The sequence below is a fragment of the Podarcis liolepis genome (genome assembly GCF_965112155.1).
Source record: "Podarcis liolepis genome assembly, chromosome: Z".
Taxonomy (NCBI): domain Eukaryota; kingdom Metazoa; phylum Chordata; class Lepidosauria; order Squamata; family Lacertidae; genus Podarcis; species Podarcis liolepis.
The window spans coordinates 20,774,232-20,794,217 of NC_139570.1; the positions used below are offsets into that span (position 1 = coordinate 20,774,232).

A 19,986-nucleotide genomic window follows, 5' to 3' on the forward strand; every position below is an offset into this window, starting at 1 on the left:
CCTCTCCACAGATAAATTACAGACACCATCCAGTAACCAAACCATAGTGGCAACTCCGGATGCTGCACCCCCCTGCAATCCCTACACAGATCTGGCTGGCACAGGGCACAAAACCACAGCTCGCCCCTATACACGAAGCCAAGCCAAAGCACAACTAAGTGCAGTACAGCCATCTTCCCAGAAAAACTCTTCACAAATTCAAGAGGTCAAGACACGAAGGCTTTAGCAACTAATCCACACCTAATGACCCACCTAAGTGGTACTCAGAATATCACTCAAGAAATCACTCAAGATATCCCTCAAGTAATTAAGGAACAAAAGAAGAAAAGAACACTAGCCTGGGAACTTCCCCTCTGCCCAGAACTTTTGAGGCAATACACCACACCCCTCTACAGTATTTATAGGAACTCAAACACTGAGATCCCGCTCTGTTCCAGTAACAAGAAGCCGAAAGCACCAGCCTGAAGATGACGAGTGAGACCTCGTCGAAACGTCGCCTAGACACCCCAACTTTTACACGGGAAGACACCCGAGGACACCAAAACCTGCATTCCTGTACCCGTGAAAATCTACGAAAACAATATATATATATATATATATATATATATATATATATATATATATATATATTCCCACAGGCCACCTATTTGTTATCCAAACAAAGCATGTGTGTTTATGTGTGTGGTGAGTTAAAAATCAAGATGTCAGATAGACATCTGCATTCCCCCCTCCCCAAATACTCAGGTCCAGGAGTATCACATCACAGTAGCATAGTCCTCCTGTGGCAAAAGATGCAGTAACCCTGAAGCCTCTTTCTTTCCTTGTAACATTAGTGTTTTAATTAAAGAAAACAACCAGTTGGAGGCAGTTACTTTCTGTGAAATGTAATGAAGATTTATTTTAGGGAGTGACCTTCACTGTATTAGCTCCAGCAGTAATCAGTAGAATTAATAGAATAATCAAATTATATACAAACTCATAAATCACTGTGAATGTGCTGTCAAAAGTTCAGCTATTAATGGGGTCTATTGTTTTGCAGCTGTATTTGAAATTGCAGCTGCTGATTCCTTGGCTTGATAGGAATTGAAATGGCATTTAAAGGCTAGAGATGATTGGGGGCGGGGGGCGGGGAATTACTAGGCCAAAATTTTTCGCAACTGTTAATTTAGCTGTAATGCAGTTTGATGTCACCAGGGCAAAGTTGAAACACAGTGCGTAACAGGCGCGATCTTTCAGCAAAACCTGAATTATTGGCTGAGACAGTAGCCAGTTAATTAGAGGAGAATCAGTTTAAACGTCTGTCATTTAGGGTTAATAGTATCAGAGTTACCTTGTACTTTGGTTCTAGCCAAATCAGCCTATTGTAGAATAAGAAATTGACAAGACAGTTTGCTTGATTTTCATATAGATTTCGACTTTTAAAGAGCACCAGAGAATTAATTCCAAATTGTTTCACCTGTCTTATTTCATATATTCACTACAATTACATACAGTCTTGTTGGCATATAATCAAATAGTTATGGAACAAAGGCAAAGAGGGTGAGATGGGAAGTGGAAAAGAAGCAAATCTGGTACCAGTTCTTACATTGTGTTACATAGGAACCAAATAGAAATTGATCCCAACCAAATTACGGTAGTAATGAGGGCTTTGGTGTTTCACCTCTCCCTCTGATACAGCTACATCAGTGTGCTGGTGTAGTCAATTGATAAGATGGCAAATTGTTCGTTTTCATTACAAACTGAAATGTCATGGCTAGAGCATTGGCCAAGGACTAAGGAGACCCTGGTTGTAATCAACTTTATATCATGCAATTCACTTGGTGATCTGGGATTACCTTACTCACCATTTCTCACCGTAACCCAAATCATAGGACTGTTGTAAGGCTAGGTAGGAGGACAAATTACATGCATGGGACAAAGCTGTAACATAAAAATCCAGGAGGTGAAGCTCAACATAGCACTAAGGAGATAGTTCCATCACCTCAGGTATTTGTGCCTGCCTGATGGAATAATTTCCCCCTCCCCCCCCCGCACTCTGTTCTGAGGGTTTCCCCCACTTTTCAGAGCAGATTTGGAGAAGTCAAAGAGGCAACATGGGAAGGAGAATAGGGGTGAAAGTCCCATTGAGCTAGCAGGAGTCTTTGTGTTGGCTTACATTAGCAGCAACATCTTAGTTGTGTCCTGCCCAGGATCTCCATGGCTTGTATCTAATTCTAGACCCATGGAAATTAATGAATAGCTTAGTCCCATTAATTCCAATGGGTCTACTCTGAATAGGACTTGGTTGAATACAGCCCTATATGTCTCTAGGAGCCTCTGATATTCCTTGCACTGCAAAATGTTGTTGGCAGGGAGCTGCCCTTGCTATTGAAGTGAACAGGAAATCCTGAACACCAGGGTAGCTTTCCAGATGTTGCTGGAGTACAGTTTCCATCTTTTGTAGCCATGGACCATATCGGCTGGAGCCTGAAACATCTGGAGGGCCCCACATTCCCTGACCTTGCAGTACACACGGGATGTTAAACAAGATTCCCACCTATGTTCAAATGCTCATTTGCAGAATTGAAGCAGGCACAGCCCACTTCAAGTGCCCACCCCCTGCCCAGATTCTGTTCACTCCCCATCAGCCCTACACTGCTGGATATTTGTTTTATGTGTGTGTCTGTGTGATCTCCATTTAATAGATTAGCAGGGTGTTGCCGGGCACTACTCAGAAATCTGTAGAAACCAAATAAAAATAAGTTATTTTTTAATGAATCGTGTAACTTGTGAGTTTGGATCCATCATGCCAAAAAGTGGATAAAGTCATGTCAAAGTCACATTTTGGTCCACCATATTGAATCAAAATATCACCTAACATTAACAGAGACCACTGCACCCACTTTGGGAATCCTTGTGCCAAGCTTGGTGACAATACCTCAGTAGGATACAGACTTATGCCCCAAACCGAGTGAAGTCATGATTTTGATTCACCGTCTGGATTTAAAATGGTGGCTAGTGACCCAGTGTCAACAAAGATTTCTCCCCCCACCTTGGTAACCCCGTACTGAATTTGATGACAATATCACAAGAGGTGGTCAAACCTATAAGAACAATTGGACAGACGGGCAGGCAAACTACTTCCCAAAAATATATAGTAGATTAGATTAAGATACCCACTTAATGTGACCCATCCCAGAGTCTTTTATAATAAGCTGTTTTGTGCATAAGTTGTTCACATACGACTTCTCCATTCGTTCAATGCTGGTGTCTAATCGTTGTTTAATGGTAAGCCACCTCAAACTCACAGAATTGCAAAGCAGGGTAGTTATTTTAAAATAATATATAATATTTGCCCTTGCGATTAACATGAAACCTCTGCATTTGCCAGAGGTTTGGTATAGATACTGGGCAATTTGCATTCTGCCCTTCCCTGAAGCTTCATGTGCTTCATTTATGCCCCCCATCCTCCAGCAAGTGATCTCAGGGCTGCACAGTTGGAAGGGTTCAGTTCAGAGTTCAGTTATTAATAAATAATGTAATATAGTACAGCATAATATGTGCTGTCTGTGTGTGAAACATACGCAGACACATGTTTAAATAAATTCCAAGTAAAATACTGTGCTGGATATCTGTTCTACATATTGATTCATCTAGATGCTGCATAAAAACCTCTAGGGCTGATTTAATTGAAAAATTGACCGTGCCTCATTGCTTCTATTAGATCTTCACTCGTTAGTTTACCGTTTTTAGACAAACATTTGTCTAATAAACACACATGTTTAGCTGGCTGTGTTGAATTGCCAAACACCCTGTCTCCAGTTATGTGAGCAAACAAATCTAATTGATTTTCCTATGGAAATGTTATTCTTTTTGAATACACACACACACACACACACACACACACACACACACACACTTTTAAAGAAAAAGACCAGGACCTCTTTTATTTCTTCGGTGCCTCTTGGTTTCTCCTGAGCATTTTCTTGTGTGTGTTCAGTTTCTTAGCTATTTTAACTCCCTTTCCCCCTGTTTTGTGACCTTGCTCTCAACTGAGAGAGAATTGTTTGACTCACTTTTTAAAAGTCACCATCCACATGTCTTGATCACTTATGAATGGATCTGATTTTCATTTCCTTTTATAAAATCAGAAGTGAATGGCCACAGAAATATTAGTACAGGAATGCTGTTTTAGGGTTAGATTTAGTCTGGTAGTGCAGAGAGGAGCAAAGTACAGTGGTACCTCGGGTTAAGTACTTAATTCGTTCCGGAGGTCCGTACTTAACCTGAAACTGTTCTTAACCTGAAGCACCACTTTAGCTAATGGGGCCTCCTGCTGCTTCCACCAGAGCACGATTTCTGTTCTCATCCTGAAGCAAAGTTCTTAACCCGAGGTAATATTTCTGGGTTAGCGGAGTCTGTAACCTGAAGCGTATGTAACCCAAGGTACCACCGTATATGGCAAAGTTATCTTGGCCAGCCTGTTTTATTATGGTGTGCAAGCAGATCCATCTGAAACGAACTGCTATTAAAAGGTGCATGGCTAATGGTGATTGGATTGTGGGGGCAGGGTGGGGGAGAGGCAGGGATTTGGTGGGGTGGCTGGGGAGGTTTGATGGGTTGAGATGGTTAGTGGATCCTTGCCTGTTTCTTGGGCCTTGCTCAGCTTTGGGTTTTTTTAAATCCATAAACAAATAAAAATGAATAAATGAAATATTAAATAAGCTCTATCTTCCCATCAAGTGATGGTTTCTTAAGAAGTCTAGAAAGATTCAAATTGGCATTTGCACTGCAGTCCTTGACACGTTTACTCAGAAATAAGTCCTACTCTGTTCCATGGAGCTTACTGTTAGGAGAGCATGCATAGGATTGTGGCCTTCATATGGCTTTAGTTACATAACGTACATCATGAATTGTTTGAATCATTGCAAGCTACCTTGTTTAGAGAAGATAGAATTCATGCCCGCTAACATTTCTCTGATGAAAATAGAGATGTCCTATTCCATAATGATGATTTTACTATTTATACCCCACACATCTTACTGGGTTGCCCTAGCCACTCTGGGCAGCTTCCAACATATGTAAAAACATAATAAAACATTAAACATTAAGCTCTACCTCACTTTCACATCAGAACCGGTGAAGGTCCTGTGTGAGTGCCTGGAGGAGGTTGGAGGATGGATGGCAGCTAACAGATTGAGATTGAATCCTGACAAGACAGAAGTACTCATTTTTGGGGGACGGGGGCGAGCAGGTGTGGGGGACTCCCTGGTCCTGAATGAGGTAACTGTGCCCCTGAAAGACCAGGTGCACAGCCTGGGAGTCATTTTGGACTCACAGCTGTCCATGGAGGCGCAGGTCAGTTCTGTGTCCAGGGCAACTGTCTACCAGCTCCATCTGGTACACAGGCTGAGACACTCCTTGCCCACAGTCTGTCTCGCCAGAGTGATACATGCATAGTTATCTCCCGCTTGGAATAGTGCAGTGCGCTCTACATGGGGCTACCTTTGAAGGCGACCTGGAAACTACAACTAATCCAGAATGCGGCAGCTAGACTGGTGACTGGGAGTGGCCGCCTAGACCATATAACACCGGTCCTTAAAGACCTAAATTGGCACCCAGTACGTTTCCAAGCACAATTCAAAGTGTTGGTGCTGACCTTTAAAGCTCTAAACGGTCTTGGCCCAGTATACCTGAAGGAGCGTCTCCACCTCCATCATCCAGCCCAGACACTGAGGTCCAGTGCCGAGGGCCTTCTGGCGGTCCCTCACTGCAAGAAGTGAGGTTACAGGGAACCAGGCAGAGCACCTTCTCGGTAGTGGTGCCTGCCCTGTGGAATGCCCTCCCATCAGATATCAAGGAAATAAGCAACTATCCGACTTTTAGAAGACACCTGAAGGCAGCCCTGTTTAGGGAAGTTTTTAATGTTTGAAATTTTATTCTGTTTTTAGTCCTCTGTTGGGAGCCACCCAGAGTGGCTAGGGAAACCCAGCCAGATGGGCGGGGTATAAATAATAAAATTATTCTTATTATTAACATTAAAAAAACCTTCCCTATACAGGATTGCCTTCAGACGGCTCGGGAGTCAGATAACTCTGTATCCTTCAACATTTCTCTAGTGAAAATAGGGATGTCCTAAGGAAAAGCGGGACATTCTGGGATCAAATCAGAAACCAGGATGGCTTCTCTAAATCAGGGACATCCCTAGAAAATAGAGACACTGGGAGGGTCTGGGAATTGAAATTTATTTACATCTCACCCCTCTTTTTTATTTTATTTCTGATGTTCTTCTAGGATGTGTGCAGTATTTGGTGGTGTCTATTGTCTCCGCCATCCTGTGCAGTGCCTTGTGGTGGACAAAGAAACTAGAAGGTAAGGCTAGCAAGAATTAACCTTTCTCTCCTTTTTATATAAATATATATACACAGAACTGCAAGATGAAAAATGCTGGAGTCAATTTTTTAAAAATGGTTCTTCAAAGATCTTCCTTGGTATTAATAACACATCAACCTTGATTAAAAGTAATTTGTGTATAGGTCCTCCAGAACAAGGAAAGTGGGTTTAGAATATAGAAACTAAATTAATTTCCCTGCGATATTACTGCAGCCTCCTTCCTGATCACCCAAGCTTGGAAGACAAATCATTTCGGTTGCCGGGGGTCTGGTGATGAGTGATGTTAGTTTTCCTTGTGGCCTTACCTACTCTAATTGATTTTCATCAGATGACAACAAAGCCCTCTGTTATTGCATTTTTAAAAATGAAGCTCACCCAAAGACTCATCAGATTAATCTTTGCTGATAATGCATGTCACTCTAAGAGAAAAGGCTTTAATGAGTTTTTAGGTAGATTGTTGTCATAAACTATGCTGCCCTCTTACTGTAGGATGAATTCTTTTTACAATAGTATCGGGCCTCTGGGCAACTTTTTAAAAAGTTGGAACAAAATTGGCTGGTTTTTTTTTTGCTGTGGGAATGGAATTCACTCCTGTGAAAGGGTCTATTAGAAAGAATGTGTTGGATCCAGACTTATTCTGCTTAGAGGAGACCTACCAAAATCAGCGGGACGTCTGCCGTAATGAACATAAAGCCCACTAATCTCAGTAGGTCCACTTTAAGCATAGCTAAGTCTGAATCACACACAGCATCTGCATATGTTGGCTAGACTTGTGACTAAATGCTCATCAGTGTGTGTGTGATGTACTACAAGCTAGGCTTCCCCCAACCCCACTTAATTAAGCAAGAGCAACTCATGCACAATTTGCTTGCTTGACAGCCTGCCAGCTAAATGCAACAACCATCAGTTAAGGAGAGATAGTAGTTCAGTGGTACTACATGCTTTGTGTGTGGCAGGTCCCAGGTTTGATCTCCGGTTGCTGAAAATATACTGGAAAAACTGGCAGCTCAGGGAGTAAGGCAATGAAAAGTTCAGTGACCTCTGATGTTCTGCTTAGATAGTCTTCTCCTGTAGAAATAGCTTTTGCCATCACTGCCCCCTCCCCCACATTATCTAGTTAAAGGAGATGAGGTTTGCAGGACCAAGAGAGATGTCTGCCTAGGACCTTGGGCAACTAATCCCAGCAAGCATTGGCAGTAGTGGCTTAGACAGACCAGTGGTATAAGGATTTTTATGAGCAATTGGTGGAGTAGACATATCCTTTATTCCAAGTAAAGCAAGTTGAGGGGAAAGTTGTAGGCCTGTTTTGTGTATTAAATTCAATTCTTTAAATACCAGAACCAAAAACAGGTAAACAGATTTGCAAAACCACCACATATCTATGTAAAACCCAGTCTCCTCGCATCCCTCAGGAGATGGTGGACTCTCCTTACCTGAAGGTTTATAAGTAGAGGTTGGATGGCCATTTGTCATGGATGCTTAAGTTGAGATTCTTGCATTGCAGGGGGTTGGACAATATGATTCTCAGGGTCCTTTCCAACTCTACAGTTCTATGATTCTATGTAAATTCAGTCACCCATGCACCCATACAATTAAGATTTCTACAAATGTGATCCACATGGCAGTGAATGGAGTGATTTTGCTAGTTGTTTCCACCTACAACTCAAGAGAAGGACAGTGAAGTGGATTGAAACGGCCACCAGTTTAGATGGCTTTTAAAGAGGATTAGACAAATGCATGGGAAATGAGGTTGTCAATGGTTATTAAAGTATTTATTTAGATTTTTAAAATTTGTTAAATTTCTATCCCAACCTTCCTCTCAAGGGAGCCCCTAATAGCTTTCTTCTACCTCCACTGTTGGAAACAGCACATCCTCCCATTGGTGAGGATCACAAGTGGGGAGAGTGCTGTTGGACCCTAGTTTTGCTTGCAGACTTCCCATTGGGTCATCTTGTCAGCTGTTTTGAGAACAGGATGCTGGACTAGATGGGCCTTTGGCCTGATCCAGCAAGCCGTTCTTAAGCTCTTTTGTCCTATTGAAGATGGGGAAAAGGAAGATTGTTTACTGTTCGTGTCATATATGATGTCGGGTGCAGGGCAGCAAATGTGGGTTTGTAGTCACCACTGATTAGTGGTTCCAGCAACCTCCTTTAAGTGTGCTGTGCTAGGCAAGGCCTTTGCAAGGGCCAGTGATCAGCCGATAGTACTTGCAAAACCCTTGCCTAACAACATGCTTTAGAAGTCCATTGCTGCGCTTGCAAGCTGATGTTTTTCCTCTCTACAGTGGTACCTCAGGTTACATACGCTTCAGGTTACATACACTTCAGTTTACAGACTCTGCTAACCCAGAAATAGTGCTTCAGGTTAAGAACTTTGCTTCAGGATGAGAACAGAAATTGTGCTCCGGCGGCGCAGCGGCAGCAGGAGGCCCCATTAGCTAAAGTGGTGCTTCAGGTTAAGAACAGTTTCAGGTTAAGAATGACCTCCGGAACGAATTAAGTACTTAACCCGAGGTACCACTGTATTTGCAGGTGTGGTTTGAATGCAAATGGGCTTGAAAGGGGTACTTTGAAGCTGTGCTGTCAGTGCCAACTGACACTGATATTATGCCTTCAAAGAAGCTCAGTCTCAGTTGGCACTGAAAGTTAACCCCTCTGAAGTTGTCCCCTGTCATAATGACATCAGGTGATTGGCAGGTGGATGGCTCCACCCACCTGTCACAGTTGGCCAACGAGGGTTGGGGCAAGATAAATATCTGGCAAGCTCCCCACATGGAAGTGGGGAGACTGAAAAGAAGAGGAGGATGCCACATCAGCCTCACAGATAAATCCACCCATGTTAATGGCACGTCTTGTGCAGCAGGGTCTTTTCACAGTGGCCAGCCTGATGCCTGTGGGAAACCTGCAAGCAGGAGTCAAGCACAAAAGGACTCTCTCCTCCTGTGGTTTCTAGCAACTGGTATTCAAAAACATTGCTACCTTCAACTGAGGAGGCAGAGCATAGCCAACATGGCTAGTAGCCATTGATCGCCTTCTCCTCCGTGAATTGGCCTAATTCTCTTTTAAAGCCATCAAAGTTGTCTATCCCACTTTCTCCCGTGGGAGCGAGTTCCATAGTTCATCTATGCACTGCATGGAAAAAAATACTTTCTTTTATCTGTCTATAATCTCCCATCATTCAGCTTCATTGGATGTCTCTGAGTTCTGGTTTTATGTGTGTGAGACATAAACTTTTCACTGTTCACTTTCTCCATGATCCTGGCCCGTCACCATCGGAACCCCACAAGTGCATGCAAAATGAACATGCACCACATTACACTTGTTTTCACTGAATTGCATTTGCCATTTTACTGCCCATTCACTTGGTTTAGAGTGGTTACTAGCTATGAATACTGTGCTTCCCATTTGTGGCCTATTCACATTCTGAAAGGGGGGGGGGGGACTTTTTCCCTAGTGTCTGAAAACTTCATTACGTGCTAATATAGAGCTAACTGAGTTTAGGCTGCTTTATAGATTGATTTTGTGTGTGTATATATTTCTGACCCAGAGGTTCGTTCTTAGGTTTGGGCAGAGCAGATTTGGGTAAGATTAGTCCTTCAATGAGATACTGGGGAAAGGTGGCTTATAGCAAAGGAAATGAAAAAAATGTCTGGTTACCTTCATTGTAACGCTTATTATTTTGAAGCGTAACTTCCATTTTTTTTTTAGAGGATGTCATGTGACAGATTACAGGAATGCTCAGAAAGAATGCTCTTGTCACAAAGATTTAACTCTGTGCAAGGCATGTCCTGCAGTTTCTCTGCCATTAAATCACTGAAGCTGACATAACATGGAAGCAATGGAATGGCACTTCCTGAGATTAAGTAAAGTAATCATAACCTTTTTATATGAACTGCATCATATTGCTTTCATGCAAAATGACAACAGGTGGAAGGCATCTTGAGGACTAGCGTTAATGGAGGATCCCACAAGTATTGTTTCTTTCCTAATTTTCCTGCCATGGGTTGAAAATTTTGGGGGCGTACCAAAGCACACATGGAGCTCTTTTCAAACTGGGTCATCTCATTCTCAGCAATGATGTTGAGCACTGCATGCTCAAAGGCACACAAGAGCTTTTCCGAGCATGAGAGAGAGAGAGAGAGAGAGAGAGAGACAGACAGACAGACAGACAGACTGAAGTTCCATGTACATTCCACCTCCACCCCTAATATTTGAGCTCCATGGGTGTTTCACTGTGAGCATGGAACATCCCACATGTCTGGTCTGCCCCATTAATTTTAATGGCAGGAGTGAATTGCAAATACAAAAGGAAATTGGAACATTTTCTTCCATTGAAGTGAATGTGGAAGCCCTTGCAGACACAAAGAGCCCTAGGAGCGTTAGAGTTCCCATGGCCCTAGGAAATGGCTGTGTGAGGCACATAGCAGATCAGGATTTACAGCAGGTGTGAGGAATCTTTTGTCCTCCGGATGTTGCTGGACTACCACTCCCATCAGCCCCAGCAAGCATAGCCAATGGCTAGGGATTGTGGGAGTTGGCGTTCAGCAACATCTGGAGGGCCAGAGGTTCCACACACAAAATGTATAAGTTTAGCAGTCCCTGTCTTGTCTCTTAATTATCTCTCCATGCCACAGAGCCCTGGATTATTATAGATTATGTTTATGTGCCCAGTAAATGAGGATGTGTAGCTTTATATCTTAAACAAGATGCTGAGGAGGGAAATAGGAGAAAAAAGTTTTTTTCATATACAGCATTCTAGTTAAAATAAGGGGGATGGGTTTGTTTCGTTTTGCTAATGCCACTGGATACCCATCAAATTTGTTGCCTGCTTTGCTTGTGAATGAGAATCTCCTCATGACTTTTGCCTTTAGGGGGACGAAAATTGAATTTCCGCTCCCTATAAGCTTCCTTTCCTTTTTAATTTTGTTTCCCAGTTCTTTTATGCTGCGTAGATCTTGCTTATGTGGCTCCATTTGATAAGATTTAAGGTATTTTAATTTACGTCTGTATATTTTGAGCAGGCCTTACATTAAAAATAATTGCCCGCATTTTACTTCTAGCACAGTTTTAAGTGCGTTTTCCAATGAAACAATCCCGGCCTCCAACTGAAGAGATGTGACAAATGTAAATTTATATTTCCATAGTAAAAAAAAGATATAGCAAACACTGTAATTTACATATCTTTCCTGAAATATTGCATAGTGGCTTTGTCAGTGCTGGTAAGTCCATTTCAAGGATGTCGCCCTTAGTCCATTAGTTTGGATAATGAGCCCTATAAAGTACATTTATAACTGGTGGCACTTGGCAAGGAGATGGATTCTAATTTTCATCCTTTTATCTAGACACATTGAAGAAGGTCAATGGAGGGTTCTGTATGATTCATTGTCCTAACACATATCAGATGACAAAGACCTGATAATGTCATTGCATAAGTGTTTTCCTTATTTGAACGTGGCACTAGAAAGAATTCTTCTGCTGATCATCCCTTTTGAAGTAGAAACCAGTATTAAAAGATGTGTGCATACTTTCTCCCTTCCTACTTTTTGGATAAAACCTTACTGTATGTCCGACTTGTTAAGCATCACTGAATGAAGGAGAAAAGGGGGGGAAAGGGGGGAAATAAAGAACTAGTGACTTGCTTTTTTGCTTATTTTGAATGCTGCAACATGACATTTAATCAACCTCCACTCTTCCCACTGGAATATTCAGAGAGAGGGGAGAAATTGTTTCATAAACAATAGAATAGCTTATAATTAAATATGAACTGTGCCAGCTTGACCAGACTGTTTGTTAGCAGCATTTAAATGAGCAACTCTAAAGTGATCTTTTTTAAAAAGTTAAAATTAAATCAGGATAATGTTTTAAGCTGAATAGATGATCCTATATGTCTGCCCAATTCGGTTTAAGTTATTTCTTGGTTTTCTGTATTTATATGCCATCCTTCAACACCACAGTCCCCGAGGGCACTTTTCCAATGAGATAGTATTTTTCTTCAGTTTTACAATGAACAAATAAAGCTGCCCAATTTAAAATGGCAGGTTGCGCTAAAACTCAGAACTTTAAAAAACTTTTAAAGGCCTCAGTGAACAATGAGGTCTCCACGTGGCATCTGAAGGATCACAGGACAGTGCCAGGTGAGCGACTCTGGGGATGGGATTCAAGACCAAGAAGGTCTCGTGTTCCCCTACCTCATATTTATTTATTTAGATTATTTCAATTATTTATTTAGAAAGATTTATAAAACACTTGATCACAAAGCTCTCATAGCTGCAGTGGTGAGTAGTACCCATCTGGATTTGTAGAGCAGGAGGCCAACAGTAGGTGGAGCCAGAGCCAACGACAGGCACAGCCAACTCATTCTTGTTTTGTCCCCATCCTGCTTGCTGCTGAGTTCTACAGCACAGATGGAGGAGGAGGGAGAGGAGGAGGAAGCTGCCAGTCAATGTTTTCTCCTGGACAGGTTGTAATTAAGATGGCAAGCAGGTGAAGGCTGCTTGAGGGCAGACTGAGGCTGGTGGGGCAGTGTCCCATTTACCCCCAATGGAGCTGCCTGCATTGCTAAACAGTGTACATGGTAGAGGTGTTCAAAGAAGAACCTCTTCCAAAATGATGGGGTACGTCATTGTGAAACGATGTATCAATAATAATAATAATCTTTATTGCGGTCCAACAACCCATAACAACCCATAACATGGATTCAGAATAAAATACAGATTCATACAGACAGCCCCCCAGGGAAGGGAGTCCGAAGCATTATTTGCTTAGTCATGGGTATGTTGATCTTTGATTCGTATGACAACTGAAAGAAACTTTGCCATGGCCACAATGTATCAAATGTTCTAATACATTAATTATTTCACTTTAGTAGGTTATGTTTATAACATAGTGATTGGGCAAATTCAGGGAGAAATAGTTAAGCCCATTGAATGGAACTTGCATTTGTTTTATTTATTATTTTATAATAAATAAAACTAAGCTATTGCCTGCCTTTCTTTTCTAAAATCAAATCAAAGTAGCTAACAAAATAATAATAATAATAATAATACATAAAGCAGTAAAAACAGCCCACTTACTAAAATCAGTTTCTTGCAATAAAACCATTTTGCTTTAAAATCAGAAAAGTCAACTTTAACCTATGCTGAAAGTCCGACATGGAAAGGTTGAAAGAGTTAAATATGTATAGCCTGGAGAAGAGATAATTAAGAGGTGATACGAGAGCCATTTTCAAATATTTAAAGGGGTGCTGCACAGATGATTTCGACAAAACATTTGGACAAATTCCCAGATGGTGCAAACAGTTCAGCTGTGGAACAGATTGCCTTAGGTGATGGTCATTCATTAGAATTATTTAAGCAGGAGCTGGATGGCCACCTATCTTGGATATTCTATCAGCACGTCTCCTTCGTCACCAGCAGACTGGATTTGGTGTCCTTTGGAGTCCCTTCCAACTCTTGTTTTTCTTAAAGATTTTCAAAATAAAAAGTGCTCCATAACTTGCCTGAAGCATAAAATGAAGGCCTCCTCAATTTGCTTTTCATAAATATGCCTGTCAAAAAGAAATGATTTCCCCTCTATCTGTCCATCTTTCTCTTAACAGGTGCAAAGCAGTCATTGATCATTTTGGTCAAAGAATAAGTGCCAGCTATTTTGTTGTGGAAGATAGTTACTTTTCAGAGGAAACCTGTGCAAATGTGTCCTACAGGTACGTATCAAGACAGAAGAGAAGCCTAATAGGTATTTCATGCCCCTTTCTGCCAGCCTTAAAGATTACAATCACCCATTCCAGGTCTTCAGTTGTCACATAGTGCTATGTCAACTACTATAAAATGAATGCAAGCTATGTATAGATGTCCTACATATGTCTTCATTTTCTTTTCCACTCCCTAACTCGCTACTCTTGTGCATACATGTACTGGAGACACCCTCCTTCTTAAGAAATTATGTGTAACATGCCCCAAGAGGCACTGCATTCATTCAGGCATAACATCAAACCATGGTGTTAAATTAGACTAGCTCTCATGACCCACCCTCTTACTGCTCCAGCAGAAGGTTCCACTTAAACTGCTCTTTAGCATATTATCTGAACCCTAAACTGTGGTTAATCTTAGCTATGGTTAGCTGAAATAAGCCAGCTTCATAAACTGTGGTTTGAAGTTGTATCGTTTCCACAGCCCATTTTAATATTAACTGCAGTTTGGGGTACAGATGACATAGCTAACTGTGGTTAATATAAAATGGAAGTGAAAGCTGCAGAATTCCTCCTTACAGTTGTTCTGTGGGTTATTAATGCAAGCCTAATGCAGTACATTATCAGAACACAAAACAATGGTTTATCAAGATCTCCAAACCAAAGGACTATGTGCCAAAATTGGCTTGAAAGCAGGGCTTATAGCATCTCCCAGGGAAATGCATATGTGTAAATTGGTGAAGTGGTGGGTTAGGAAAGCCAGGTACTTATATCCGTACCTGTCTTCTTTCCTTGGTGAGGCTATTAGCAGCTAATAAGTGTTTGATTTCAGACAGGGAAACTCAGAAAGAGAAAGGATTGCACCTCCCTGAGCATTTGTCTTTAAGCTTTGACAAAAAACGTGGGAAGATCTGATCTTATGTGTTACATGTAGCTTGGCCTTCCAACTAAGGGGAAAAAACTCTTCTGTATTATATTGCAATTCGCCCTGGCATTTTTGTCCTTGTTCAGGTTCTGGACCAGTTACCCAGGAGAGTAGCTCAGATGCCTCTTGAAGGCACAAAGAATTGAACTTTCCTGCATTTTACACCTATTCCCTCACCCCCTCCCTGACTCTGCTTCATTTATGCCATTAACCTTTGCTGAGGCAATTAGTAGCCAGCTAATGGCTATTTAAGAATGTTAAAAAGCTGCCATAGTGCTCTTGAGGGTCAAGCCAATGGCCTGTTTGATCCAGTCTCCTCTCTCTCTCAATGGCTAATACTGGATGCTTCAGAAGGTATTTAACCAAAACAAGGTAATTAAAGGAGTGATACTTCCCCCCACTTTCCTTCTATGTCAGCTCACTGTCTCTATTTATAAGGAAAGTTTCAATCATTGCTTGAACTTTAGGTCAGCTTCAAACATTACTTTGAAGAGCTGAAAGAGGAACCAAGAGTCTAGCTGCTGCTTCCCATGCTTTGGGGGTAGCAAGCAAACATTGGAGTGATAAGGACCTAGGAAGAGCCTTACTCTCTCAGTAATAGCTGATCAGATGCTTCTGGGAAGCCCACCAGTGGGTTGTGAGGGCAATAGCCATCACCTGTTGTTGTCTCCCAGGAATTGGTATTCATAGGCATGCTGCCTCTGCATCTGGACTAGTACAACCTTGTACTAGTTGCTGAGAGGCAAGAATGAGGAAGAGCATCTGGTTGGCCACTGTGGAGATGCTGGACTAGGTGGCCCTTTGGTCTGGTGCACCAGGACTCTTTTTGAACACATTGTGATGTCCAAATAAAAAAAGAGCCCCTTGCTTTCTGAAAACTTAGTCTTTTTTTTTTTTAAAAAAACCCCAATTAAATTTATTGAACCTTGTAGCCATTAAGTTCTTACGGATAAACTCCTGGAGGAAGTCATGCTGGCTGTTTACTATCTCCAGGCAAAATGCCTCTGGAATACCAGTTACTGAGGAAAAAGCACTAGAGGCCTGTTTCACTTACCTCCTGCTTGTGGGCTTCCCCAAAGCATTTGGCTGGCTACTGTGGGAAACAGGATTTCTTACAAATGTGGTACATACACTTCATTCTTCATCCTCGTTGTAGCTGAAGATATCCAATAATGTGATAGCCACTATTGATCCGTGCAGAAGTCTCCATTTCCAGTCTGTCATAAGGCTGTTTATTACTCCTCCTTTGCACACTCCTCCTTTACATGTACTTCTTTCAAGTTCATCACATTACATGATTTCCCCCCCTGGGCAGTGGTTTCAGTCTCTTCAGTAAAGAAAACATATGGAACTAGATCAAAATTATGGCTTGAAGTCCAAGAATCTTAATTACAGAGGTATACCTTCCCCTTGCCTATGCAGCCCATTATTTTATCAAATAAGGAAGCTTGGTCCGATGTGAAACACCATGTTGATTGCCAAATAATCACATTTCCGTCCCGCCCCCCTTCAGTTATGTTGTGCTGCTTGTTCTTCAATAACATATTGGCAAGATGCTATCCATATACAATGGTACCTCGGGTTACAGACACTTCAGGTTACAGACTCCGCTAACCCAGAAATAGTACCTCAGGTTAATAATAATAATAATAATAAATTTTATTTATATCCCGCCCTCCCCAGCCGAAACCGGGCTCAGGGCGGCTAACAACAATAAAACAGTATAAAAGTATAACATAAACAACACTCTAAAATCATTCATTGTAAAATTAATTAATTCAGGCCACTGGCAACCATTGGGCCAGAGCTCCGCGAAGATTGCCGAGGGAGGGAGTCAGGCTGTGCCCTGGCCAAAGGCCTGGCGGAACAACTCTGTCTTGCAGGCCCTGCGGAAAGATGTCAAGTCCCGCAGGGCCCTGGTCTCTTGTGACAGAGTGTTCCACCAGATCGGAGCCACAGCCGAAAAAGCCCTGGCTCTAGTTGAGGCCAGCCTAACTTCTCTGTGGCCTGGGACCTTCAAGATGTTTTTATTTGAAGACCGTAAGTTTCTCTGTGGGGCATACCAGGAGAGGCGGTCCCGTAGGTACGAGGGTCCTAGGCCGTATAGGGCTTTAAAGGTTAAAACCAGCACCTTAAATCTGATCCTGTACTCCACCGGGAGCCAGTGCAGCTGGTGTAGCACCGGATGAATGTGATCTCGCAGCGAAGACCCCATAAGGAGTCTCGCTGCGGCATTCTGCACCCGCTGGAGTTTCTGGGTCAGTCTCAAGGGCAGCCCCACGTAGAGCGAGTTACAATAATCCAATCTGGAGGTGACCGTCGCGTGGATCACAGTGGCCAGGTCAGGGCGAGAGAGGTAAGGAGCCAACTGCTTAGCTTGGCGGAGATGGAAAAATGCCGCCTTTGTTATAGCTGCAATCTGCGCCTCCATGGAAAGGGAGGCGTCGAAGATTACACCCAAACTCTTAACAGACGGTGCTGGCACTAATTGCGCCCCCACAAGAGATGGGAGTTGCCCCCCCAATCCCATATCGCCCCGCCCTAGCCACAGGACCTCTGTCTTCGAAGGATTTAGCTTCAACCGGCTCCCACGTAACCATCCAGCCACAGCTTCCAAACATCTGGTCAGTGTGTCTGGGGCCGAGTCAGGATGGCCATCCATCAACAGATAGAGTTGGGTGTCATCGGCATACTGATGGCAACCCAGCCCAAAACTCCGGACAAGCTGGGCGAGGGGGCGCATAAAGATGTTGAAAAGCATCGGGGAGAGTATCGCACCCTGAGGTACTCCACACACCAAGGAGTGGCGCGATGACAATTCCCCCCCAAGCGCCACCCTCTGTCCCCGACCAGAGAGAAACGAGCGCAGCCATTGAAGGACTGTGCCCTGGATCCCCACGTCGGCAAGGCGGTGGTCCAGAAGTTCGTGATCGACCATGTCGAAAGCTGCTGATAGATCTAGAAGAATCAGCAGCCCCGACCCGCCTCGATCCAGCTGTCTACGAAGATCATCTGTTAGGGCGACCAGAGCCGTCTCGGTCCCATGACCAGTGCGGAAGCCGGACTGGAATGGATCCAAAGAACTTTGCTTCAGGATGAGAACAGAAATTGTGCAGCAGCGGCGCAGCGGCACCTGGAGGTCCCATTTGCTAAACTGGTGCTTCAGGTTAAGAACAGACCTCAAGAACGAATTAAGTTCTTAACCCGAGGTACCACTGTACATTTCATTGATGGCAGAGCTGAGCTGAAAGCAACTGCATAGTGAGCCCCAGGAACCATAATCATGATCCAGTGAATACTGCTGTTGACCAAGCAAATCTAGAGCCTGATTTGGGAGTCTTTCTAGTCATTCCTAGTGAGAGGAAAATGAAGGCTAGCATAGGTAGGCAGAGTCACAAGCCCAGGAACTATTCAGGAAAAGGTCCGTAGCTCATTGGTAGAGCATTTGCTTTGCATGCAGAAGGTCCCAGGTTCAATCTCCAGCATCTCCAGGTAGGCTTGGGAATGTCCCCTATGTGAAACCCTGAAGAACTGTTATCAATCAGTGTAAACCCCCTGGAGAGCCATTGGCTGATCAGATGTTGCTGAAATGCAACTCACATCAGCTGCAGCAAGTGTAGCCAGTGACCAGGGATGGTGAGAGTTGTTCAGCAACATTTGGAAGGTGAAATGTTCCTCGCACCTGGTATAGACAAATACTGAACTAGAACCAATGGCCTGACTCTATAAGGTAGCTTCCTATGTTCTATGTATATCTCAATATAGAACAAAACATGCAACCCTGGTGACTCTCCATGTGGATCAACAGCACTCAGATCCATGACTTCTATCCGCAGCAGCTTCTAATAGTAGTAGACTACTCCAGCAGATTCTTGTGCCCTCCACACACTCTGTTTTGTTCAGTTGGTGGTGGCAGAAGTGCCCTTGGCCTTAGGTTCTCCTACTTTCGTCATTTGGCAGTGGTTCCACATTTATAAATTTCTTATTCTTTTCATATTTTTAGTGGCAAAGATCCAAATAGCTATTTTAGGTGGAACATAAGGGATGAAGTACCTGCTGCTCTCTTGGTGTTGTTGGATGCCAGGACTCATTATCCTTGGCTATTGGCCATGTTGGTAGGGGCGGATGGGAGATGGAATGCAGTGACACCTGGATGGCTACAGGTTCCCTTCCTCTGGCCTAGAGGAATTTTAAAAATACATCAGAACCCTACACCTTACTGCAAGCTGCTGTTGAATGTCCCCTTCATTTCAAAGGTAGTTTGCCATGTGGCGTGTTGTGGGAGAAACATAAGCCCAAAGCCTCTAGCTGTATTCCCACTAGCTGCACAGTTCTTTGGCTCTCAGTCATTGGCTGTATTGGTTGATGTGTTTGCATATTTCTACACTCTAAAACAATTTGCTATTAGAGTGATTCTGTGATGGGTGAAGTAAACATTATGTTCCATACGGAGTACTGAGTATATTCATTATAACTTGATAAATATTAAGAGTCAGATCTGGCAGCCTTCATATATGCATGCACTTGAGTCATTGTTAATTTCTTAGCTAAGCTGGCCATATGCAAATGTGTCATTAGCAATGTGCAAGCTGGTGGAATGTTAGTTTCTCATGGTGGTAATAGTTATTTTTGGAGAGAGAGAAACCCTGAATCCATATGGCTGCTTTCTTCTTATGTTTTGGTGATAGACCATAATTGCTTTATTCACTTACAGGCAGATCTCCAGAGCGGTTCTCATTACTGATCGGTCGATTTTGAAGGCAAGCTCAGATCAGCAGGTTAGCACATCCATTAAGCATTGGTAACTTTCTGCCTTATAAACAGCTGCTTGCTTGTGACTGTATTTTCGATCACAATTTCCATTCATTGTAAAGCCATTTAAGTGCCTTTGTCACCATTAGACGCATTTGCCAGGAAACAGGAGAGTTTTTAAGTTTGAATGCTCAAAACTTGGAAATGGACAAACAAGATCATAGATGCTTGATCAATGAAGTTAATTCTTA

General features: G+C 42.8%; 1 protein-coding gene across 1 annotated transcript in view; it reads left to right on the plus strand.

The window, feature by feature from the left end:
- CHM (CHM Rab escort protein) overlaps positions 1-19,986 on the plus strand; it is a 72,459-nt gene that overhangs the window by 38,065 nt on the left and 14,408 nt on the right. Inside the window, exons 9-11 of the mRNA XM_083484734.1 lie at positions 6,274-6,351; positions 13,969-14,073; positions 19,698-19,761. Coding sequence (XP_083340860.1) covers positions 6,274-6,351; positions 13,969-14,073; positions 19,698-19,761 — 247 coding nt within the window. The remainder of the gene's footprint in view (positions 1-6,273; positions 6,352-13,968; positions 14,074-19,697; positions 19,762-19,986) is intronic.